This window comes from Clarias gariepinus, chromosome 11 (assembly GCF_024256425.1).
Source record: "Clarias gariepinus isolate MV-2021 ecotype Netherlands chromosome 11, CGAR_prim_01v2, whole genome shotgun sequence".
NCBI classification, from domain to species: domain Eukaryota; kingdom Metazoa; phylum Chordata; class Actinopteri; order Siluriformes; family Clariidae; genus Clarias; species Clarias gariepinus.
Window position 1 is genome coordinate 16,773,434 of NC_071110.1, and position 25,662 is coordinate 16,799,095.

Here is a 25,662-nt window from a genome sequence, read left to right on the forward strand (position 1 = left end):
TGTGAAATTGTTGACCATTTCTCTGAACATAACTGTGGTCTTAAATAAAATATGTCAATTGCCCTGGTAATAATTTGTTTAAAACCAAACACACCAAGATCTCAATATGTAAGTGTAAACAGGTGAAGGACATGATAGCACACGTTTTTGATAAATCGTTATCCACAAATTCTAAAATGTTTTGCTGTTTACACAGTTTATAAAAAAATAGTAGTTAAACCTTAATTTGTTAGTATTCATACAGTAGCACTGTATATATGCTACATTTATTCATGTGAGGTAAGCCAACAGTTTCAAAGTGATTTAGTGTGGGATCAGTAAGTTACAAGAACTGCCCACTAGAGGCATTAACACGTCCAAATACACACACCCAAAAATAGCCGTATACACTCACCTAAAGGATTATTAGGAACGCCATACTAATACGGTGTTTGACCCCCTTTCGCCTTCAGAACTGCTCTAATTCTACGTGGCATTGATTCAACAAGGTGCTGAAAGCATTCTTTAGAAATGTTGGCCCATATTGATACGATAGCATCTTGCAGTTGATGGAGATTTATGGGATGCACATCCAGGGCACGAAGCTCCCGTTCCACCACATCCTAAAGATGCTCTATTGGGTTGAGATCTGGTGACTGTGGGGGCCGTTTTAATACAGTGAACTCATTGTCATGTTCAAGAAACCAATTTGAAATAATTCGAGCTTTGTAACATGGTGCATTATCCTCCTGGAAGTAGCCAACAGAGGATGGGTACATGGTGGTCATAAAGGGATGGACATGGTCAGAAACAATGCTCAGGTAGCCTGTGGCATTTAAACGATGCCCAATTGGCACTAAGGGGCATAAAGTGTGCCAAGAAAACACACCCCCCCCACCATTACACCACCAGCCTGCACAGTGGTAACAAGGCATGATGGATCCATGTTCTCATTCTGTTTACGCCAAATTCTGACTCTACCATTTGAATGTCTCAACAGAAATCGAGACTCATCAGACCAGGCAACATTTTTCCAGTCTTCAACTTTCCAATTTTGGTGAGCTCGTGTGAATTGTAACCTCTTTTGTAACCTCTCGGGTGTATAGGAACAACCCTGAGATGAAACAACAGTCTTCACAGTAGAAAAGCCCATCATCTCTATGACCGAAAAGGGTGAGGCAGGTACGCAGGTCAACCAAGTGAATGTTGTTGTTTTTCTTTAATTGTGGCATTGTGCATTGAGAAGTCATCCCAGGGGCCAGACCGTCAATATCGAATTCTACTGCCAGATTTTAAGGCATCTGAGGGAGGACAAATGGCAAAAGCGACCGGATCTGTTGCACAAGTATCTCAAAACTTTTTCTAACCCCTTGTACAAGTGCAACACCCCTCCAAGATCCAGCCACTGGAAGCCAGAGTGGAGGAAAAGTGGAGGCGGGGTGCATTCCTAACTTTGTAAAGCAAAGCAATTAGTAAAATCGGTGATACTATGACATTATGGCGGGGTTCCGGGAGACAAGGAGTTGATGACTTTGACTGCGGGAACGCTGTGCATACTCTTTGATGAATGTGATATTGAGACCAGCATGCTTGAGTGTACTTCCTCGTTCCAAAAATAAAGCTTCCTCTTAACAAAATAAAAACTATTTACTCTAATTTCCTTTTTCAACATCTTTTCTACAAAGATTTTTTTCTTTCTTTTTAATTTATGTGTTCTTCTCAAGTTTTTTTTATACAAACCTCTCATACCGGTGTGCCGTTTCACCGCGCTCACACATGGCACACACCAAACGCCCACGCGGCAATTGTACAGCCTAAAGTATGGCGTTATATTCCTGCCACAATTCTAAGCGCGGGGTTTGACATTTTGAGAGCAGAAAAAGCAATCTACGCGCGTGCAGTCTCTCCACTGCGCGCTCAACAGCTCGATTCTGCGCGTGCAGTCTCTCCCCTGCTCGCTCAACATGTTCTCCATGCACGCGCGACTTTGTCCAGTGTTACAAAACTGCCACAAAACTAACCAATCACAAACATCCACACACTACTTCTGATTGGCTGTTCCTTCTCTATCAGCTGGCAATATCGACTGCATAACGCATACTATAATTTGTATAGTGCTTTTAAAATGGTCATTGTCTCAAAGCAGCTTTACAAAAAATTATAATAATTTTAAGAAATTAAAATTATATTATTATATATAATAAGAATACAAATGAAAAGTAATTATATGGAAGCATTGTAAAAAAATTTATATTTATTTATAAATTATAAACAAATAGTGTAGGATTTATTTTTTACTCAATGAAGTATTAGTATATACCAGTTTCGTTTGTCCATTGTGTTTTTATTTACTTATCTAATTATCCATATAGCTCATTGTTAGACTACATCAACTAAAATTCAAATCGGACAACTCGGTCGCTTTACTTATAAACCATTATTTACAACGCTTCCGTTATGCGGTTGATATTGCCAGCTGAGAAGGAACAGCCAACCAGACGTAGTGTGTGGATGTCTGTGATTGGTGTTTTGTGGCACTTTTGTAACACTGGACAAAGTTGAGTGAGCGTGCAGGCAGAGTCGAGCGCGCACAGAATCGAGAAGTCGCGGAGAACATGTTGAGATCGCAGTGGAGACACTGCACGCGCGTAGAGTGCTTTGTCTGTTCTCAAAGTGTCAAACACCGCGCTCAGAATTGTGGCAGGAATATAACGCCATACACACCTAATGGGCTTACAGACATTAGGTGTCTATACGGACCTATATATATATATATATATAAGTCCGCTCAGGTGCGCTGCGTCTCTTCTGATTGCCTTTACTACGGCGTCACCGTACGTGTAGTTGCCCCCAGATCTGCCTGTCCGGAAATGGCAGCGTAACTGCCTGCTAATTATAACAGTTGGAACAAATGAACACAAGTTCAATTGATGCAAGAATTGTGAAGGTGATATCAAACAAGTGTTTGTTTCCTGAGACACCTACCAAAAGTGGTGCAAACCAGTTAGAAAGTAACAGGATCGTGGGTGTTAAAGCCTCATTGGTGCACATGGGGGGCAAAGGCTATCCTATCTGGTTTAATCCCACAAAAGGACTTCTGTAGTGCAGATTAATACAAGTTAATGGCTAATACTAAAAAGTTCCGCAACACCTTGTATTGCTGCTTGCTGCATATGGGGCTGTGTAGCCCCAGAGCAGTCAGAGTTCCCATGCTGAACCCTGTTCACTGACAAAACCAATTACTGTAGGCAAGGGAACTTCAAAACTGGATCATAAAGCAATGAACACATATGGTCAGGCTTAATAAGCCATAAATTCTTCTAAATCATGTGGATGACTGGGTGCAAGCACGTCACTTACCAGTGAAAGAGATGGCACCAGGACATACTATGGGAAGAAGGCAAGCTGGCAGAGGCAGTGTGATGCACAGGTTACTGCTAGGAAACCATGGGTCCTGCCATTCATGTGGATGTTATTTTGACACGTACCATCTACCTTAATGTGGTTGCAGACCAGGTACACTACTATATGACACTACAATTCATGGCGTTCACTTGGCCTCTAAATTTCCTAGATCTCAATCTAATCGACCATCTGTAGGAGGTCTTGTGGAGTCCAGGCCTCAAAGGGTCAGACCTTCTTTGGCAGCACAAGGGGGACCCACCTAGGCAGGGGGTTTAGACTTATGACTGATCATGGTATATCACATTAATTACCACAGATTTTACATGTATTGTTCGGCACTTAAAAAATAGTCTAGTAGCACTTTAATTCATACTTATTGCAGTAATCTGAATGCTAATTTGTAAAATCCTTAATGTACATATTTAATTATTGATCTTTGAATGTTACACATTTTTTAAAATAGATACAATAAGTGACAGAATTGTTCAAAAGAGGTTATATCCCTTTACATTCTATTATTTTCTTGATATTTGTATATTTTTGCAACTGTATAATAGGCTAATATAATAATCAAGTTGTTATCCAAAAGAAAACAGTTGTTTATTTCCTATGCACAGCATAGCAGTCATACGAACGAGGTATTCGGCCAAAGCTGCAAATGACAGGAGTGGTCTCGATCTCCTCCAGCGGCTGAGTGGCCCTAAAGGTGAAGTGCTGTAGGAGGGAGGTGAACATGATAAAGAGTTCAACTCTGGCCAGAGATTCACCCAAACAGGCCCGCTTTCCTATGCATAGGAATGAAGTAAAGACATGATTATTACAAAAAACATTTCACCATTCTGTTTGTTTCTAGTTTTTTTATTGTTACAAAAAACATTTCCCCATTCTTAGTCCAGTTTTTTATAAACAAAAAGTTTAATATGTGCTTATATCACAATGTTAGCTTTAACTACTTTTAGAGTATAAAAGTGTTTGTTTTTTTTGTTATTTCTCTCTAAAAATAAATTTAAGGCCATGGCTTTTGCATTTAAATAAATAATCATAGCTGAAAGTGAAAAGGCATAATTTGAAAAGCCATCCTTACAACAATATGCTTAAAACCTTTATTGAAAGGATGGTACAGGATTAAAAAAAAAAAAAAGTTTAATAATGATGCTTAACTTAGGTTTGAACTCACCTATTCCAAACACAACAAATGCATCAGTTCGTTTGAATTTTCCCTCTTCATCCAAAAAGTTCTCTGGGTCAAAATTGTCAGGGTTCTTCCATAGTTCAGGGTCAAAAAGCACAGAAGACAACAAGGGAAGTATAACAGTTCCCTGAAAAAACACAGAACTTTCCGCAAATAAAGTTGGCAAGTTTGAGATTATAGTGCAATAAAATATGCATAAAAAGGTTTATAGGTCACACTGTGCATAAGTCAATGTACCTTGGGTATGAGATAGTTCATAAACTCTGTATCATAAAAAATCTTATGTGGAACAGCAGTAGGAGCAATATCCATGCTGCGCTGAACTTCATGAATGACTGCATCTGTATATGGCATGTTCTGTCTGTCATCAATGGAAGGCCATCGGTCTCGCCCCACCACCTCATCAATCTCCCTCTGGACTCGTGCTATTAAAGATGAGAGGTATCATACACAGCGTGACACATATAATTGATACCTACTGTATACAGTATATCAAAGTTTCACAGCACAAATACAATGTCATAGGAACATCATACCAAGGCCAATGCTGTCTGTTTCACCAGTATTTCTTTACTCCACAATTAATGCTCTTTGGCGTAATATTTATTTATTGTCTAAAGCAGAAACATGCAAGATCACATCAACTGTATTTCTTACCTTGGATTTCTGGATGTTTCATCATTAACAACAGGCTCTGCCTGATTGTAGAAGTAGTAGTCTCAATGCCAGCACTAAACATTGTCCATGTTGTGCTCAACAAGTTATTGAGATGAAATTCTGTACTGGGTTTGTGTTTCTCCTGCAAAAGAGACATATTTGAAATTTTGTCTGCTTACTGGGACAGAAACATGCTGCCCTTTAAAATACTGTATGTGTATGAGTTGAAATAATCAATAATCCGAGAATCTTTCTATTTTTATTAAGATATCAAAATTGAGTGTTTTCTGCCCGCCACAGGATAGCCAGTGCTAATTAACTATGAGACTTTTATGGCTATTTAATGGCTGTTTAACAACATCTTGGTTAACACCTTTTCCATTTGTAAAAGGAAAGCCTCGATTAAATCTTTAGGATTTGAAGAAGGATCCAGTGTCTTCATCCGAGCCTCTGCTTCAAGTTTAAAAATGCCTTTAAGCTTTTCCATTTTTGAAAACAAGTCATGGAGCTGTCCAGAAAAAAGACCTACAATCTTGGGAAAAATATTATAGGCCTATAAAGAAAGAAAAAACAACAAGGTAGTTTTAAGTAGGGGAACACATATACATATGAAATTTAAAGACACAGAAAATGTATTCAGCTTTCACTTCAAAGCCAACAACACTTTTTTGCTACTTTTACTTACTGTATAAAGTGAAACCTCGGATTACGAGTAACGAGTGTTCCACAAGACGAGCAAAGATTTTTAATAAATTTTGACTTGAAAATGAGAGTTGTCTTTGTTTATGAGCACCAAGTATCATGTATCACGCATGCGCTTCTAGTTTTGACGCTGAGCGTCACGTGATCACGACTGAGCCAATGGTTTTTCTCTCTCTTGCACTGCAGAATTGTGAGTAATCGTCTCCCCTGCTGGGTGTTAGTGCTCGTCTCTTACTGGTATAATCAACATAACACTGTGACCACATGTGTGTAAAACATTTTATTTTGTGTTCAGAAGCGCGTGTAGTGTATTATAAAGCAATAACCACTCAATACAGAGGTTAAAAATCCATTTTCTTCCTCGGCTCATCGCTTTGGGTGTGTGTGTGGGTGTGCGCGCGTGCGTAATTTGACACTGCCGATTCACACACACTTTCACGCCCTAATGTCTGTGTGCACACACATTAAGACGCACACATTCTGCTCTACGTACACACACACTCTGCTCTACACAGAAACTCTGCTCTGTTGCAATTCTTTTTAGAGGTAAAGTGGGGTTAATTTTATTGTTTGTTTTACTTTACAGCAGTGATTCTATTAGTATGTGCTTACAAGAGTGTCATTAGCGATGTTCCTTGCTAATTTTCCGACAAAAGTGTAGCGGGAGAGAGACGTTGATTTATGACCTCTGTTTATGGGAGTGTAGTCCAGTGCGGGAGATGCATTGTGGGTAATGCAGTCCGGTGTGTGTGAACGCGAATGTGAGATTTAAGTTAGGATATTGAGCCTGAGTTTTGTTCTTCAGTAGTTTTTTTTAGTTGGATTTAAGTGCAGGATCCACCCGAAATTTTGTAATATAACCTGACAATGCAGAAAATAAAATAACGGGCATCGACGAGTTTGTCCATCTCATCATTACACGAGCATGGATTAACGGGCTGTTACGCTGTCGCGAGCAACATAAAAAAAAGCGGAGAAGCTTTAATAATTTAGACCAGAACAACAGTCTTTCCGTTAATGTGTGTGTGAGTGTGTTTAAACGAGAGAAGAAAGTTTTAATGTGTAAGATGAGGAAAGGGAAACAGGAGGGGCTGAAAGCAAAAGTCTCCACTTACTCTAGCCTCACACACACATGCGCGCATGCACAAAGGGAAACGCTTATCTGCCGGGATTTATTTTTAACTTTTTTGAAAGGTAACGTGCAGGTTAATTTGTTAAATTTTTACTTAATATTTTGTAATAATTTTTTTTATGTATTTATTTTTTTGGGCTGTAGAACAAATAAGTTTCCATTATTTCTTATGGGAAAATTAAATTTGGTTCACGAGTGTTTTGGAATATGAGCCCACTTCCGGAACGAATTTTGCTCATAATCCGAGGTTCCACTGTATAACAAAAACAAGGAAGCCAATGAGTCAGGGTAGTGGTGCTTTGGCATGGCATATTTGATGTCAAGGTCTTGTTACTTCTGGGTTTGAAATGTTATGTTAAGCTCCCCATTGCTTTGATTTCCCTAGAATTGCTGTTTTGCTTAGTTCCTTTATTAGTCTGGTTTTGTACTAACCCTTGTGTTTAACCTGTGTTCTAGTTTGTTCTTTAACCAAGTTCCGTGAACCAATGTCCACACATGTCAGAATCTTTCTTTTTTGTCTTTCGGCTGTTCCCTTTCAGGGGTCGCCACAGCGAATCATTTGCCTCCATCTAACCCTATCCTCTGCATCCTCTTCTCTCACACCAACTAACTTCATGTCCTCTCTCACTGCATCCATAAATCTCCTCTTTGGTCTTCCTCTAGACCTCCTGCCTGGCAGTTCCAACCTCAGCATCCTTCTACCGATATATTCACAATCTCTCCTCTAAACATGTCCAAACCACCTCAATCTGGCCTCTCTGACTTTATCTCCAAAACATCTAACGTGGGTTGTCCCTCTGATAAACTCATTCTTAATCCTATCCATCCTTGTCACTCCCAAAGAGAACCTCAACATCTTCAGCTCTGCTACCTCCAACTCTGCCTCCTGTCTTTTCTTCAGAGCCACTGTCTCTAAGCCGTAGAGCATCGCTGGTCTCACCACTGTCCTGTACACCTTTCCTTTCATTCTCGCTGATACTCTTTTATCGCACAACACACCTGACACTTTTCTCCACCGATTCCAACCTGCCTGTACCTGCCTCTTCACCTCCTTCCCACACTCTCCATTGCTCTGAAACGTTGACCCTAAGTACTTAAAATCCTGCACCTTCTTTACCTCTGCTCCCGTCTTCCGTCTTGCTGTGGCTAACCTTCATTCCTCTGCTTTCCAGAGCATACCTCCACCTCTCCAAATTTTCCTCCACCTGTTCCCTGCTCTCGCTACAGAGCACAATGTCATCTGCAAACATCATAGTCCATGGGGACTCATGTCTTACCTCATCTGTCATCCTGTCCATCACCAGAGCAAACAAAAAGGGGCTTAGAGCCGATCCTTGATGCAGACCCACCTCCACCTTGAACTCTTCTGTCACACCTACAGCACATCTTACCACTGTCTTACAGCTCTCATACATGTCCTGCACCACTCTAACATACTTCTCTGCCACTCCAGACTTCCTCATACAATACCACAGCTCCTCTCTTGGCACCCTGTCATACGCTTTCTCTAAATCTAAAAAGACACAATGCAACTCCCTGTTACCTTCTCTGTACTTCTCCACCAGCATCCTCAAAGCAAATACTGCATCTGATGTACTCTTTCTAGGCATAAAACCATATTGCTGCTCACAAATGCTCACCTCTGCCCTTAACCTAGCTTCCACTACTCTTTCCCACAGCTTCATTGTCTGGCTCATTAGCTTTATACCTCTATAATTGCCACAGCTTTGCACATCTCCCTTGTTCTTAAAAATTGGCACCAATACACTTCTCCTCCATTCCTCTGGAATCCTCTCACTTTCCAAGATCTTGTTAAACAAACTTGTCAAAAACTCTACTGCCACCTCTCCTAAGCACTTCCATACTTCCACAGGTATGTCATCCGGACCAACAGCCTTTCCACTCTTCATCCTCTTCAACGCCCTTCTCACCTCACTTCTACCAATATTTGCTACTTCCTGTTCCACAACAGTCACCTCTTCTACTCTTTGTTCTCTTTCGTTTCCTCATTCATCAACTCCTTAAAGAACTCCTTCCATCTTCCCATCACCCTCCTGGCGTCTGTCAGTACATTTCCATCTCTATCTTTAATCACTCTAACCTGCTGCACATCCTTCCCATCTCTATTTCTCTGCCTTGCCAACCTGTACAGATCCCCCTCTCCCTCCTTACTGTCTAGCCTAGCATACAAGTCCTCATATGCTCTTTGTTTGGCCTTTGCCACCTCTACCTTCACCTTACTCTGCATCTCCCTGTACTCCTGTCTACTCTCTTCAGTCCTCTCAGTGTCCCACTTCTTCTTAGCTAGCCTAGATACACCAAGTACCCTCCTACCTGTCTCCCTGATCACATTGGCTGTAGTTGTCCAGTCAACTGAAAGCACCTCCTGACCACCCATAGCCTGTCTCAACTCCTCCCTAAAGACTTCACAACATTCTTCCTTTCTTAGCTTCCACCACTTTGTCCTGCTGACATCAGCAGAGCTTCTAAATATTTTCTGAATGTGCTCTATTTTCCCAGCTCATCATACATAGGTCACTTTGGTTCAGCCCACTAAAGAAAGCTGTTATCGCACATTTTTGTTTGGGCAGGCTGATTTATGCTTTTGAATTAAGCCTGCTAGTTGGCAGTTGGGTTTCCAGGTCACTGTGCAGTCTCTCTGCCATGCTTTGATAAGTTTATTTTAAAATGCCAACAGGCTAAACTTCGTTATTTTCTCATCAGGAAAACTAAAAACCCCACACTTTCAACTTTCTAAAAATAGCCACTTAGTTAATTCTGTGGCAGATAATAAAGTTTAAGTAAGGCATGACAGGTAAAGAGCACAGATGCTGGCTTATAATCAGGCAGGCAGTGGCTCTTAAATCTGTCTTGCTCATTTTGGCATTTTCTCAGCTCCTAGAAAATCTGAGTTAACTAATCAAGCTAGTTAACAACCGGTTCTAAATTGAACTAGGTGTGATAGAGCAGAGAAACCTAAAATATGCTGGGTGGTACAAGTGGTCCTCCAGTTGACAATCCTCCAGTTGTGATAGGCCCTTTACAATCGTCTCGGGTTACTTTGCTGTAACCCTGTTCCCTGAAAAGGCGGGAACGAGATGCTGCCCGGAGTGGCATAAACATCCAGACTATAAAATCTAACAAACGTGTGCGGAGAGGACCAGCCAGCCGCATCACACACTTGTTGCAGAGGAATACCTCTTGCTAGTGCGATAGATGAAGCAATCCCCCTGGTTGAATAAGCCCTGATTCCTTGAGGCGAAGTGAGCCCACGTGCCTCGTAGGAGAGAGCAATAGCATCTCTCACCCAGTGTGACAAGGTCTGCTGTAGTGGTGGCCGCCCCCTGGTTGCAGCCTCCATAGCATATAAAGAGTTGCTCTAATTTACGCCACTGGCTAGTGCGGTGGACGTAGGTCCGAAGAGCACATACTGAACACAGTAGGTAAAGTTTCTCCTCCTACAAAATGGCCTTGACAGGCAAAAAAAGTCCAGGCAGGATGGGGAGACTGACAAGGTGCGCAGATCTCCAATCCTCTTGAGAGAGGTAATAGCCATAAGAAAAACCATCTTAAGAGTCAGAAGCCTGTCAAGCCTGTTCAAAAGGAGTGTCAATTAGACCTTCGAGCACGATAGATAAATCCCCTGAAGGGGTCATGGCTCTAGTGGGTGGCCTCAACCGTTTAGCTCCACGAATAAAACGGGCAACCGAAGGGTGTTTTCCCACAGTAACCCCCTCGATCGGAATGTGGCAGGCTGAAATAGCGGCCACGTACGTCCTGAGGGTACTAGGGCACAAGCCAGAGGACAACTTATCTTGCAGGAACTCCAGCACTAAAACAATTGGGCAGTGGACTGGGTCTACCTGCTTCGTCATGCACCAACTTTCGAAAACATTTCATTTGAGGGCATAAGCTTTCCTAGTGGAGGGAGCAATCACACTGTCAATTACACTGTCTGGGAGACCAGCTTGACTTAGAAGATCCCTCCTCACTGGAATCATCCAAGGTGAGCCATCGAGGAGAGATATTACATCCGAGAACCATACCCTGACCGGCCACGGGGCACTATCAGTAAGAGGAGCAAACCGGGTTGACGGACCCTCGCCAGGACTCCCGGGAGCAGAGGTATTGGAGGAAAGGCATAAAGGCGTAAATTGGGCCACATATGGGCCATCGCGTCCAGACCCAGGGAAGCTGGATGAGTCAGAGAGTAGTAGAGGGGACATTGTGCTGTCTCTTGGGAGGCAAAGAGGTCCACCTCTGCTGTAAAGAATCTTTCCCTGATTTGGCTGACTACGTCGGGGTGGAGTTTCCATTCCCTGTGTGTCACAGCTTGTCTTGACAGCAAAATCTGCTCCCACATTCATGTGCCCTGGGATGTAAATCGCCCTGAGGGACAGGAACTTGTCCTGTGCCCAGAGCAGAACCTGATGCGCTAGCTCGTTAAAGCGGCGAGAGTGCAGTCCGCCCTGGCGATTTATATAGGAGACTAACGATGTGTTGTCCACCCGCAATAGAACATGGTAGCCTCTCAGCTGCTGGAGAAAGTCCTGTAGGGCCAAAAATAGAGCCATTATTTCGAGGCAATTGATGTGCCATGCGAGAAGATGACCTCTCCAGTGCCCTTGGGCTGGACGGCCATCCAAGATCGCGCCCCAGCCGGTAAGGGTAGCATCTGTCCTGCGAAAACAAGACGGACCTAAAGTGGAACCCAAGGTCAGAAACCAGGGTCTAAACCACATAGAAAGGGTACGACGTCCTTTGCGCGTAACCCTTATTTACCTTCGGGGATTGGCCCTTGTATGAAATCCCCTGGCTCTTAGCCACAACTGAAAAGCTCTTATGTGCAGAAGGCCTAAAGGTATCACCGTGGATGCAGCTACCATGAGGCCTAAACATTTTTGAAAGTGATGTACAGTCACTTCTTGGTCTAGTCTGATTTCCTTGAGGGCGCTGAGGATGAATTCGACACGAGCGGGAGACAATTGTGCCTGCATAGTGATCGAATCTCACCTGACACCCAAGTATGTTCTCTGAGCCGGAAAGAGAATGCTTTTCATAGCGTTGAGTCTCAAACCCAGCGAATGAAGATGAGCTAGGACGACATCGCAATGTCGGAGCGCTAGCTGCTAAGACTGGGCCAGGATTAACCAGTCGTATATGTAATTGAGAATATGGATGCCCTGGAGTCGCAAAGGAGCCAGGACTGCATCCATACATTTTGTATATTTGCGGGGTGAGAGAGCTAGATCAAATGGAAGGACCCGATACTGGTAAGCTTTTCCCCTGAAAGCGAACCTCAGGAACTTCCTGTGTTGTGGCAAAACTTCTATGTGAAAGTATGTGTTCTTTAAGTCTATTGTCACAAACCAATCTTCTGGTTGGATTTGTGAAACAATAATTTTGAAAGTTAACATTTTGAATCGGTAACATTATGATAGTTAACATTTTGATAGTTAACATTTTGATAGCGGTTCAACCCGCGAAGATCCAAAATTGGACGCAGTCCCCCGCCTTTCTTGGGGACCAAGAAATAACGACTGTAGTAGCCTGACTCCCTGTCTGGAGGAGGAACCTGATTTATGGCTCCCTTCTCCAGCAACGCCTGGAGTTCGGAGTTCAGCAGATGCGCCCTTTCCGGTATCACGGAAGTGTAGACCATGCCGTTGAAATGCAATTTTGGACCTTCCCCGGGAGGGGGGGGTTCACCCCCGCAGTCCTGAGCGCGTAGGCTTTCTAGACTTCTAAAAGACAGTGCGACAAACTGATCTTTTAGAGGCGGCCTGTGAGGGGCGACGAGCCGTACCCCAGTCCTTACGGGGGGGGTGCCCGGCTGCTGACGCGCTCCTTCTGCGCCTCTTGCCTGGCGAAAATCAGATCTGGTTGAGGCTGGGTGGCCGAAGGCCTCGACTTTTAAGCACGGCGTGGGAGAAATTTCCCTGTTCGAAGCCTGTTTGTACAGCCTGGCTTCTCGGAACCTAGTGGCGACGGAATTAACAGCGTCGCCGAATAGGCCTGAGACAGGGGCATCAAGGAGGAATGTTCGATCCTTGCCCTTGATGCCTGTCAGATTCAACCACAGGTGTCTTTCAGCGGTCACCAAGGAGGCCATAGAACGGCCGATAGCACGGGCTGTCTGTTTAGTTGCACACAGGGATAAATCAATAGCCCGGCATAATTCAGTGAATGCTTTTTGATTCACAGTGCCGCTTGTGCTCAAATCTTTCAGCAGATCAGCCTGATACGCCTGCAAAACCGCCATGGTGTGCAAGGAAGCGCCAGCCTGACCTGCTGCTTGGAACACTTTCTCTACCAGGGTAGAAGAAGTTCTACACGGCTTGGAGGTAAGTGTTGGATTCTTTAATGAGGATGATCTTTAATGAGCGTCTCTTCTATCTGGGGCATCATGCTATAGCCTCGTGTTTTTGCATCAACGATGTTCGAATAGAACGAAGTACAAAAATACGGGAAGAAAAAAGTTTACTCCAAGAACGAGATGATTCGTTGTGGAGGTCCTGAAAAAATGGGAGAGAGCGGCGTTTTGGCCGCCTGACAGAAATCTGTCATCTAATTTAGATTGTTTTGGGTGAGCTTGCTCCTGTGGCCAGTCAATATGCAGTCATTTGGCTGCAGGCATTATGACTTCAAGGAACTCCTCATATTCTCTATCATCTTTAGAGGAGAGTTCTGAGGTAGCTACTTCCATTTCCACAGAAGCAGGAGAGCGAGTCTCTTCCACACACCCACGAGAAGCACCGGAGTGCGCTCGTGAAGTGAAAGGAGAGACTTCGGGATTGGGGGAGAGGGCGAGAGAAAGGAGGGACTCTGTCTCTCGTGCCTCGGCCAAGTCTGCTTGTAATCCCCATGAGTGCAGCGCGGCTTGCGGTTCCCTAAATAACGCGAGGCGCGCACAAAGCACCTTCATGGGAAGAAGATCACAGTGCTCGCACTCTTCATTAAGCCCTTCCAGAGCATGCTTCTCACCCAAACATTTGAAGCAGAAAGTATGCATATCGCCCTCCGAAAGGAAATTTTCGCAAGGAGGGGGACATCTAGTTTTAAACTCCGCCATTTTTATCTGGGGAGTTTTATAAGCTTTAATTCTGCTTGTTTGTATGCTTTTGCTGACACACACACGCGCAAAGATCTGAGGAATGTTTCCAGTTCACTCCTATTTATAACCTGCAGGTGCGTCTAATCCGATGACGTCACCCGGCCGAGGTTATATAAGCCAAAATTTGGCATGTTTGATACACACATGCTTCACAACCGGCAACATGAAAAGATATTTCCATAGCGTTTTCACGCAGCATCGAGTGTAGCCTTTGAAAGGGAACATGCATGATAACACATATTAGTTAAATATATTTGAGTTTTGAAGAATTACATAGTCACATTGCACAGATGTAATGCAGTGTTATCAATTATTTAATCATACCCTCTTATTTACATTCATGTGATTGGCTGAAATTTTAGAAGATATCTAATAGGCTGCAGGAAATGCTTTTTGGGAAAAAAAATAATCCTAGAAAAATCTAATCACACCAGGGACGTCTTGACTATCCGCACACAAATGCAGGGATGTCATGAATATCAAACAGCTTGGGAATTTAAGTTTATCTGTGTATAAATAAATGTAAAATTAAAAAATCTATTTGTTTTTTTATATTTATAATTTTATATTTATATTTAAATTATAAAAACTTTTTTGTGAACTACAAAACATGTCTCACTTCATATTATACAACATACTACTTGCAAAACAAACACCTTTCTCTATAGCATAAGATACAGACAGCCCTTATGACAAAAAAAACAAAAGCCCTTAATCTAGCAAAAAAAAAAAAAAAAACCTTACTGTAAATCTGTTACAGGAAACCGGAAGCAGGCCAGAAGACTAGCAATTAGCCCGTGTAGCGTGGATGGTAAACCCAAAAGCGGAAGTAGCGTGAGCAGACGGGATAACCACGTGACTTATTATTAGAATTCTCTCACATAGAGAGCAAGAGTTTACACAATTAAACTCACATTCTAGCAACACACACTGGATCAGAAAGAAAACCCTGGGTATTTTTAGAGTACTCAAAAAATACCCGGCAAGGTGTCGAAAACGGCATGGGCAGACTCACTGACTGAGCGATGTAGAGCGCCATCTTGTCTTCTCTTATGCTTCCTGAATCGTGACCGTACTACTTTCGGGTCCTAGTACCAGTCAGGGAACAAGTGTGCATGACAGAACCCCCCTGTCCAGGACCGGCTCCCGATGGTCCTGGGGTGGAGGATACCTGACGACGGTAGTCCGGATGAGTTCGGGGGCGAGGATGAACCGGGACGGAATCCAAGACTGTTCCTCATTGGTGTCGACTTTGGGGGCCTTGGACTCCCTAGAACACGTCCCAGCCAAATTCCGTGGGAGTTCGGTGCAGGTCAGGCCCCACTGTAGAATCTGGTTTTGTGTCCGGGAGATATGGGGGTCATGTTGAAGCAGCCAAGGGTGTCCGAGGATGATGAGGGGAGAGGGGATGAAGGTAAGGTGATTCTTGGTGCTGATCGATAAATAGGGTGACGAATTGAGTTTGGGTGGTGATGGGACTGGAGGAAACGGGCCGACCGTCAACAGATGTAACCCAAACAGGCTGGGATAACGCCTCGACTTTTACTTCCAGTTTTTTGGCATAAGATGAGTCAATGAAGTTACCTGTGGCACTGGAGTCGATAAACGCGGTACTTCTGACCCATGTGGCCAAACTGGAGGTGTACTTAAACCGTGAGATGGGAGATGTTGGTCGAAGTGATGGAGAGTTGGAGTGCGCCCGATAAGCTGTGCGTTTCCCGGCCTGAGAGGGCAAATGGCTCTGTGGTGTGCCGCTGATCCACAGTAAGCACAGAGTCCCTCTCGAAAACAGTGCTCCCGTTCTGCAGCGGTTAAGGAGGCGCGTCCTAATTGCATGGGTTCCCCGGCTCCAGAGGTAGGTGGAGATCCAACGGGTCCGGTAGCTGTAGTGGTGAGTGGAGGTCGAACTCCGGGAACCGGGGCATGGAAGAAAAAGGTTGAGGATCGTGGGGTGATATGGGGTAGTGGGGGTGTAGCTGACGGCAGGGTCCATGGGGCTGGCTTCGGATGAAATAGGAGGCGTTGGTCTATCCGTAGACAACGAGACAAGAAGAGCAATGCGCAACCAATCTGTGGACTATAACACTAGCTCTAATGCGGTTAGAAAAACACTGCACTTTCCATCCGTGCCGTTCCATTTATCCGGTAGTGCTATGAAGACATTAGAAGTGGTGGAGGGTTGTGGCACGGCAGCCACCGCGACGGCGGCAGACTAGCCGGAAGAGAGGCAGCTTCGCAAGGCCATGGCGTCTCAGACGCTACCGTGTAGAGCTGCGACTTCACTGTTTAGCTGCTCAATCAACTCGGCATGTTTGCTTACCACATCGCAGAAGTGCATGTAATCCGCTGGGTTTACTGCAGAGTAGGCAGGATAACCACATGACTTATTATTAGAACTCTCTCACGTAGGGAGAAAGAGTTTACATAATTAAACGTAATCAGAAAGAAAACTCAAAGTGGTGAGTACCCGCAAAATACCCGGCGAGGCGTCGGAAATGGCATGGGCAGACACAATGACTGAGCAATGTGAAGCGCCATCTTGTCTCCTTTATGCTTCCTGAATCGCAAGTTCTAGAGCCGGTCACGGTTCTAGAGTGGTGAAGAGACTTTAAGGAATTCCTTTCTAAAGTAATTTCCCTTTTTTCCCTCTTGCAGGCTCCCAGAAAGAGAATCCAGACGTTGTTTGGCCAGTCTGTGATGTTTACGGTCCATCCTTACGGTTTGTGCTGGTTTTATGCTGGACTTCTTTTTGATGGCAATTAGTCTGACATTAAAATTTCTTAACTTAAGTCATGTCTCCTCTTTATACACATTAGAAAGCTAGATTTGGATATGGCATTCTGAGAAATAAATGTTTTCCTCCGACAGTGCAAAGACATTCCAAAATTCCCTGTACACTACTACTTTCATCATCCAAACATCGTCAGCAAGTAGCAAATGCTCTCTGTGCTACATTTTGCCAAAGTAATTTTATATACTGGGTGGACACACTGCAAAAAGTGACATTTAGCAAGTAAAAATATCTTGACTCTAGTCAAATTCACCTTAAGTTTCTTAATATATGATTACAACAAACCATATGTAAGATAATTAAGCCCATTTCTAGACAAACGTTACTGATTTTTAAGAGTAATTTTCTCATTCTATGGCAGATAATTTTGCTTCTTTTAAAAAATAAATGCTTAATACTAACAAAAGTATCTGCTGCTCTCCATGCTCCATCTTGCAGATGTAACTTGATACCGTATAAAGGGATTACTTTGAACAGACATGCTGTATGTGTGCTGTTGAGAAAGATGCTTAAAATACTTCATGTAATATGGTATAATGGTTTAACACAGCTAAGATCATGGTGACATATTCACTTTTTATGAAGCTATGGACAACAACAGTCAGCACTGACCAAAATGATCAACAATTATTCTTATACATGCTCAAGCTCTTACTTTGTTGTCTTTTATGGAGTTGTCGACCACTCATGTAAACAACAGCAAGCTTTCTCTACAATAATTTTTAAGTTTGGACCATGAGACCATGATAGATTAATTGCCTTATTCTAAAAGCATATGACAGGAAAACAGCAAAGATTTGGTGTCCGGCTTCCACTCATACCTTTTTCCCACCAACATGAACCAGATGCTTATTCACACTGATGATAGTTCAAGTTCAGAGTCAGTTCAACAACAAACCTTCTAATAACTGGCTCTGTTTTCAAACAGACTAGAGAGTAACGTCATTACATCACTGTATACCTCCATGTACTGTACATCTCTACATTTCAATGACAACTTTCAACAAACACTTTAAATTCACTTTTTAACATTATGGGAAACATTAAAAACTATACAAAAACTTTACTTTACAGTGCATCATTAGCCTCCTTCCAATACCAGTTTTGTGTGTTGAAATGAGGTTATGCGGTTATATCTAAAGGGGTATAGTTATCTTATGTACAGAAGGTGCAATAGGTATTATAAATATGTCTGGTAATATTACTGAATATGCATTTTAAAAATAATAAGAAAACAACACAATACCTGTCCAAGTGGAGTGTTTAAAATCTTGAAGTACTCATCAATCACTTCTAACATAAATTTCAACTGTGGGTCATCAGATTCAAATCTTTGGCCAAATATGATTGAGCAGATCACATTGCACACTGCTTTATCTATCAAGTGTCTTGGATTGAAAGCAGAGTCTGCAAAAGACAAAAAAATTCTTGTTATTGTTTTAAGTATTCAGGCTCTTATCAAAGTGTATGTACTTCTTCATTTACTTAATTGGTAACTGTTTGTCTACTCTAGATCATTAGGGCTGTATTTAAAGTTGATTTATATTCTGTATGAAGAAGATCTAACTACAGACCTAACCACGGCTTAAACAGTTATATGTTATTCAAACAAGCAGGAGAGTTCAACCAAACTACTGGTGTGCAGGCTTTTGACTTAAGTATTAGCTGCTGTCCCAAAATCCTCCATAACTAGCTGCTGTCCATCCACCACCACCTCCCTGGGTAAAATTGTAACCACTTTATTTTTAAGTTTGTGTTGGTACTGTATGTGATACTGATCTTCATGTCGTGCCTTATTTATTACATTATATGTTTATATAGGTAAAAAATGTCTGAGCAAGTACTGTATGATACAAACTGGTTATTAAAAACTGTGATTTTCAATGCAACTTGATAGACTAGATTTGCATAGAAAATTCAAGCAAATAACAAATTTATATCAGTAGCCTGGAGTTCATGTTTACTGTGTGAGATGTGTGTGGGTTTCTGTCTCAGTGGAGTTTTTGTGCATGTTTTTTTCTGTGTTCACATGGATTTTCTTCAGGTTGTCTGGGTTCTTACCATATACCCAAAGCATGCAACAAGTTAAACTGCCACAAGGTGCGAATGACTGTATTAATGTGTATGCATTAATCCCCATCCAGGGTGTATTCCTGCCTCGAATCCAGTGATGCCGGGGTAATCTATCCCTGACCGAAATAACCCTACACATTAATGCTTAATATGTCTACTGTCTAATGTGCAGATTAACTCATTAATACATGCATCCTCAGCAAACAATTACACCTCCAACAAAAAAGTTAAATGATACAGAGTGTTTGGCTGTCTGTAAAGAAGGCAATATACTACAAAGAAAGAAAGAAAGAAAGACAGTAAAGTAGTTAAGCATAAATCTGACAGCAATAAGGCCAGTACCTCCAAATGTACTAAAAGTCTGCACGAGACAGCTTGCTTCCTTCTTCACCTTGTCCTCACTGCTACGGTGACCCATCCCAAAGTTCCTCAGGTTTGACAGACAGAACTGCCGAAGCTGCTTCCATCTTTCCCCACTGCTAACTAAAGGACCTACGGTGCAAGGAAAATATGTACAGAATTATAAAAAATGTAAAATGTATAAAATGTACAGCTAGAAAATGCAGTAATACAGATTAACTTACCATATCCATTTGTGGCACGCATTAAGAGGGGGTAGTTTGCCCTTCCACTAAATGCATTACCCATGCCAATGAAGGAGTCTTTCAGGGCTTGGTATCCAGAGATCACCACAACAGGTGTGTTGGCAAACCAAAGGGTGAAAACAGGGCCATATTTTTTACTAAGCTGATTGAGAGAAATTCAAGAAATGTAACAAAAAAAAATCTTAAAGTTTTCCTCAAACTGGGAACTGTTGATTATTAATGCTATGTTTAATCAATCCTCAGATGCCTAAAACAGCCAACCTGAACCAGTAGTATCAAACTTTAGTGGACATCTAACCATCACACCCAAATGTAAGCCTTGTACCATTATTTTTTTTTTTGTTTGACCCAAGTGCAGGGTTTTACCATTTAACCCAGAATTCTGGGTTTTTCATTTGACCCAACCAGTGGGTAAAATTGACACTCTTGCTTGGTTGACACATTCCATTTGATTTAGTAGATCAAAGTTAAAGTCCCAAAATGTACACAACGTCAAATAATTTAAATAGATTGTCACAGAATAAGAATAAATTGTCACAGAATAAGAAAATAACTAAATTTTGACAAAAAATGGTAGACAGAACCATATAATCCCAAGGTAACAATTAGATATAAAATAAGTGTAACATAAATTATATTCTGCCAGGAAGAAATTGATTTTAGACAAGCCTAACCATAACAAGCCTAACCATAACCTTAACCTATAAGGTACGATATAATGTCTAATATTCAGCTCATTCAGTGTGTAGAGTGCAGGATGTTTAGAGGATGTCCTCCGTCGTTAGTGGTAATTTTACTTGTGATAGGTGTGTGTTAGTGAGCACTCTGACGGAGAAGATATTAGCATTAGAGGAGCGCATCCAGACTTTAGAGAGGGTTAGAGAGTGTGAGAGCAGCGTTATTCCTGTAGCGGACAGTCTGGGTGCCACAGGCGGAGATAACCAGCCCCTGACTCCGGCATTAGAGCCCTCACAGCGGGGCGAGTGGGTGACGACTCGGGGGCACATCTCTTCTCTGAGGAGACTCTATACTGAGACATGTGAAATTAGCCAGGCCTTTAGGGGCACCAGCGGCAGTGGTTAGGTGTATTCCAGGAGCCAGAGCACCGGACATAGCAGGTAATCTTAGGACTCTAGGACAGCACAGGTTCTCCAAGATAGTGGTACATTCTGGAGCTAACGTTATTCGCCTTCGTCAGTAAGAGGTTAGTAAAAATAACTTTATAGAGGTGTTTAAATTAGCGAAGGCGATGTCCGATAACGTAATATGCTCTGGTCCTATCTCAATGAGACGTGGCGACATAGCTTACAGCAGGTTATGGTCGCTGAACCGCTGGATGTCCAGGTGGTGCTCCGAAAACAACGTGGGCTTCATTGATAATTGGAAGACCTTTGAGGGCAAAACTGGCCTGTTAGGGCGGGACGGTGTCCATCCCACTCGGGAAGGTGCTGCTCTCATTCCTTGCAGTATAGCTTATAGTTTCAGAAGAGGCCTAGTTAATCGGTGACAATCCAGAGCCCAGGCCAGGGAGCAGACAGACAGGCTAAACCAACCGTCTGCTAGCTGCATAGAGTCGTCACTCAGGGTCATCATATTAAGACTGTGTCTGTTCCCCGAGCTAAAAACAAATTTAGAAAGACTCAGAAATTCTGTTTTAGTAATTTAATTAACATAAAGACCACAAACTCAGATTATACTGAATGCGCAGCCGGCACCTTTGATCTGAAGCTAGGACTGTTAAATATTAGATCTCTCGCATCTAAAGCAGGTATAGTTAATGAAATTATCACGGATCAGGAGTTTGATATACTCTGTTTAACAGAAACCTGGATTAAACAGGACGAGTATGTAGCTCTAAATGAAGCTAGTCCTCCTGGATACAGTTACATACACCAGCCTCGGTTAACTGGTAGAGGAGGAGGCGTCGCAGTTATTCACAACGATAATTTGACTATTGTACAAAAACGGACACAAATTTAATTCATTTGAAATTCTTTATAGTAACATAAGTGTATTTAACTATATTAAGTCAGCTCAGCCGATTCCACTAATTGTCATTTACAGACCTCCAGGGCCGTACTCTGAATTTCTTAGTGAATTTGCAGATTTCCTCTCAAACCTACTCGTTTCTGTAGACAAAGTGTTAATTGCTGTAGATTTTAATATTCATTTTGAGAATCCAGAAGACCCTCTAAGAACAGCATTTATGTCCATACTGGACTCGGTAGGAGTAAATCAGTGTGTAGTAGGACCCACTCATAAAGCAGGTCACACTTTAGATTTAATAATATTATTCGGATTAAGTATAAGAAATTTATTCACAATTCCACTATCTGAAATTATCTCAGATGACTATCTTGTCTCAATTCAAGTGTATCACAGTAATAATGTACGCACAGCGCCGCGCTACCGTATGAAACGTACATTCACATCAACTACCAAACAGGGTTTTATCAGTAATCTCCCAGAGTTCCCAACTTTGATTAGATCACCGTCTGACCCCACAGAACTCGATCAGGCGACTGAATATTTAGAGTCGACATTTCGCTTTACCTTAGATAGTGTAGCTCCAGTTAAAAGAAAAATTATTAGAGATAAGAAACTTGCTACCTGGTATAACGATCACACACGCACTTTAAAACAGACCGCTCGGAAATTAGAATGTAAATGCTAATGCGTCAAACTTAATTGTTAGTATTTTAAATAGCATGGAAGGAGAGCATCCTGAACTATAGAAAAGCTCTTAGTGTAGCTAGATCAACATATCTCTCCACTCTTATAGAAAATAACAAAAATAATCCTAGATTTTTATTAAATGATGTAGCCAAATTAACCAGAAATAAGACCACTGCAGAAATCTCCACAACAATATCATGCAATAGTGAGGACTTCATGAACTTTTTTAATAATAAAATTGTAAATATTAGGCATAAAATTGAGGTTTTAAAACCGAACAATGTAATTGAGGCAGATGTTAATCTAGCCATGTCAGATAAGAACCTAGAACTTTACATTAGCAGTTATTAAACCAATAATTAAGAAACCTGACCTCGACCCCTGTCAGCTGTCCAATTACAGGCCAATATCAAACCTCCCCTTTATCTCTAAGATTCTGGAAAAGATAGTAGCGGAGCAGCTATGCTCATATCTACATAGAAATGGCATACATAAACTGTATCAGTCAGGATTTAGGCCTCATCACAGCACAGAGACAGCACTCGTTAAAGTAGTAAATTACATCCTATTGGCCTCTGATCAGGGTTGTGTAACTATGCTTGTATTACTCGACCTCAGTGCAGCTTTTGACACCATTGATCACGCTATTCTTCTTCACAGATTAGAAAATGTAGTAGGAATTAAGGGTACAGCCCTCTCCTGGCTCAGATCCTATCTGACACATCGTTATCAGTATGTAGACTTAAATGGTAATTATTCTGCATGTTCTCTAGTGGAGTTTGGCGTTCCACAGGGTTCAGTTTTAGGTCCACTGCTTTTTTCCCCTTTACATGCTTCCTCTGGGCAACATAATCCGTAAGCATGGTATTAGTTTTCATTGTTATGCTGACGACACACAGTTATATGTCTCAGCAAAACCTGATGAGAAAAAACAGCTTACTAAAGTAGAGCAATGTGTGCAGGACATAAGAAATTGGATGCTAATTAACTTCCTTCTGCTTAATCCGGATAAGACAGAAGTTCTAGTCATAGGACCGCATACAGCTAGGAGTAAAATTTTAGATCACACTGTAACTTTAGATGGCCTTTCTGTTCCATCAAGTGCAACAGTAAAATACCTTGGTGTGATTATTGATTCCAGCCTTTCATTTGAAGCTCATGTAAATAATATTACCAGGACAGCATTCTTTCTTTCACAATAGAAATATTGCCAAGATAAGAAATTTTTTGTCGCTAAACGATGCAGAAAAACTAGTTCATGCTTTTATCACCTCTAGGTTGGACTATTGTAATGCCTTACTGTCTGGTTGTTCAGCTAGATGCATGAATAAGCTTCAGCTAGTCCAGAATGCAGCAGCGAGAGTCCTTACTAGAACCAGAAGACATGAGCACATCACCCCTATCTTATCTGCACTGCATTGGCTCCCTGTGAATTTTCGCATTGATTTTAAAATACTACTCTTGACATATAAAGCATTAAATCGTCTCGTGCCGCAGTACCTGAGCGAACTGCTAGTGTCTTACGAACCGTCACGCCTACTTTGATCAAAGGATGCAGGCTGCTTGTCAGTACCGTGTATTATGAAAAATACAGCTGGGGGCAGAGCTTTTTCTTACAAAGCCCCAAAATTATGGAATAGCCTTCCAAATAGTATTCGGGACTCAAACACAGTCTCAGTGTTTTTGTTTCAGGTTACCTATACCCTAGCTTTGTCATTTTTTTATTTAGTATAAATCCTATTACACATTAAATTGATAGTCTTATTCAGTTTAATCTTTGTTATTCAACAATTTTTTTATTTTCTTTCATATCTTTCTAAGGTTGGCACCAACATGGTGGAATACCTCCAGCAGGCTGAAGTGTCAAGGCCGTACCCTACATCCTGATGTTGGTTGAGACAGCGCTGCTCTCAGGCATTCGTCATTCTGGTGGGACAGGCTCTGGAGCAATGCACACTACTTGGGGCGGTTGATGTGTGCTTCAAGGCATTTTATATTTTTGACATTAACTATCCAAAGCAGTGTGCTCCTGTATAGGACTTTTTGTAATGTTGCTATGAAATAGCGAGGCCTACTTGAAAAGTCATAGACAGTGTTTGTATGTTAAAACGGGACCAGGGCTGGATAGTTTTGTTCTGCAGAAAAGATATCTAATGTCACAAAGAGATCCTGCTCTGTAGAAGCTGCCTCAGCCTATTTGTGTTATTACTCCATTCTGCCCTTGTGAGTAATAGTATAGTAATGATGTCGCTGTTGATTATCTGTTCTTGTGCTTTTAAAAAATAAACGTTTTTTTCTATGAACATTAAATAGGATGTTGTTTATTGCATATATGTATGGTTTGCAAAACTTTTAAGTTTTTTTTGTAATAAGACAGTATATCAAAGTAATTTTACTGTTAAATAGACATGGGTCCTTTTTTTTTTTTTTACAGATTCACTGTAAAACATGAAAACAATAATAACCTATTTGTGAGGTATAATTAACCCAACATTCCAGTTAAAATGAACCAACATCTGGGTAGAACATTTAACCAATTTATGTGGTAGAATTTACCCAGCATTATAGTTAAATATGACCCAGCATTTGGGTTGAATATTTAACCCATTTTGCTGGGTTAAAAAATAACCCATTTTGGTTAAAATTAACCCAGCATGTAGTTAGTCCAATAGTTACCCAGCAGCAGTATTTTTTAGGGTGTAATTTTAAACACTTTGGAGTTCCATAATATTGGACAACAATTTAACCTTTTTTTCCTTGAACCTTTAAGTAGAAGCCGTGTTTTGACAAAATTATATTTTAATTTATTGATAAAAGTTGAGTTACCTCAAGGTAATACTTGTAAGGTTCCTTTACACGAACCTGGAAAAAATTCCCAACCACAAGTGAAGGAGCGGGTCCTGGAGGCAGCCGCCCAAACTTAAGGTGATCTTTACTGCGGCTCTTCCATATGAAAAAGAAAACAGCAGTGACAAAGAATATAGGCCAAAAGTTTGCCTGTAAAACAAACAACAAATCCATTGGAAATGTTTCACAAACACAGTGCGACAGAGTTGAATTGTTTACTGCAAGATGAACACAAATATTCCAAACCGCTGTATAGGTACAGACGTGACACTTATTTTATACCACAACGGGGCGGAGCGCACTGAAACACGATGCTGTTACATGCTGTACCCTGTGCAAATAACCCACCCTTTACTTTGTCTGAAATTATTGGTTTTAGGTGTAAGAAAAAAACAAAGTGTGAACAAAGTTCGTAAAAATTAGTTTTCCAAATTATCCGTTTACGTTTATTTCCCCCAAGACACTAAAACATTCGACCGCAACCTTTAT

General features: G+C 41.7%; 1 protein-coding gene across 1 annotated transcript; it reads right to left on the reverse strand.

The window, feature by feature from the left end:
• Positions 1–3,866: 3,866 nt before the first annotated feature.
• LOC128532624 (cytochrome P450 2M1-like) lies at positions 3,867–25,403 on the reverse strand. Its single transcript, XM_053506693.1, has 9 exons — positions 25,153–25,403; positions 19,630–19,792; positions 19,388–19,537; positions 18,219–18,379; positions 5,607–5,786; positions 5,234–5,375; positions 4,814–5,001; positions 4,562–4,703; positions 3,867–4,169 (listed from the first exon to the last, which is right to left on the reverse strand). The coding sequence occupies exons 1-9, from the start codon at positions 25,345–25,347 to the stop codon at positions 3,985–3,987; spliced, it is 1,506 nt and encodes a 501-aa protein (XP_053362668.1). The 5' UTR covers positions 25,348–25,403; the 3' UTR covers positions 3,867–3,984.
• Positions 25,404–25,662: the final 259 nt, after the last annotated feature.

What these genes read in the sequence shown, in the direction of transcription:
- LOC128532624 (XM_053506693.1), bottom strand. Translation starts at nt 25,347, where the DNA reads ATGGATTTGTTGTTTGTTTTACAGGCAAACTTTTGGCCTATATTCTTT. An exon ending in CTTACAAGTATTACCTTGAG is followed by an intron (nt 19,793 to 25,152) that starts GTAACTCAACTT and finishes TCTCTCAATCAG; the next exon opens with CTTAGTAAAAAATATGGCCC. An exon ending in GCGTGCCACAAATGGATATG is followed by an intron (nt 19,538 to 19,629) that starts GTAAGTTAATCT and finishes CTTGCACCGTAG; the next exon opens with GTCCTTTAGTTAGCAGTGGG.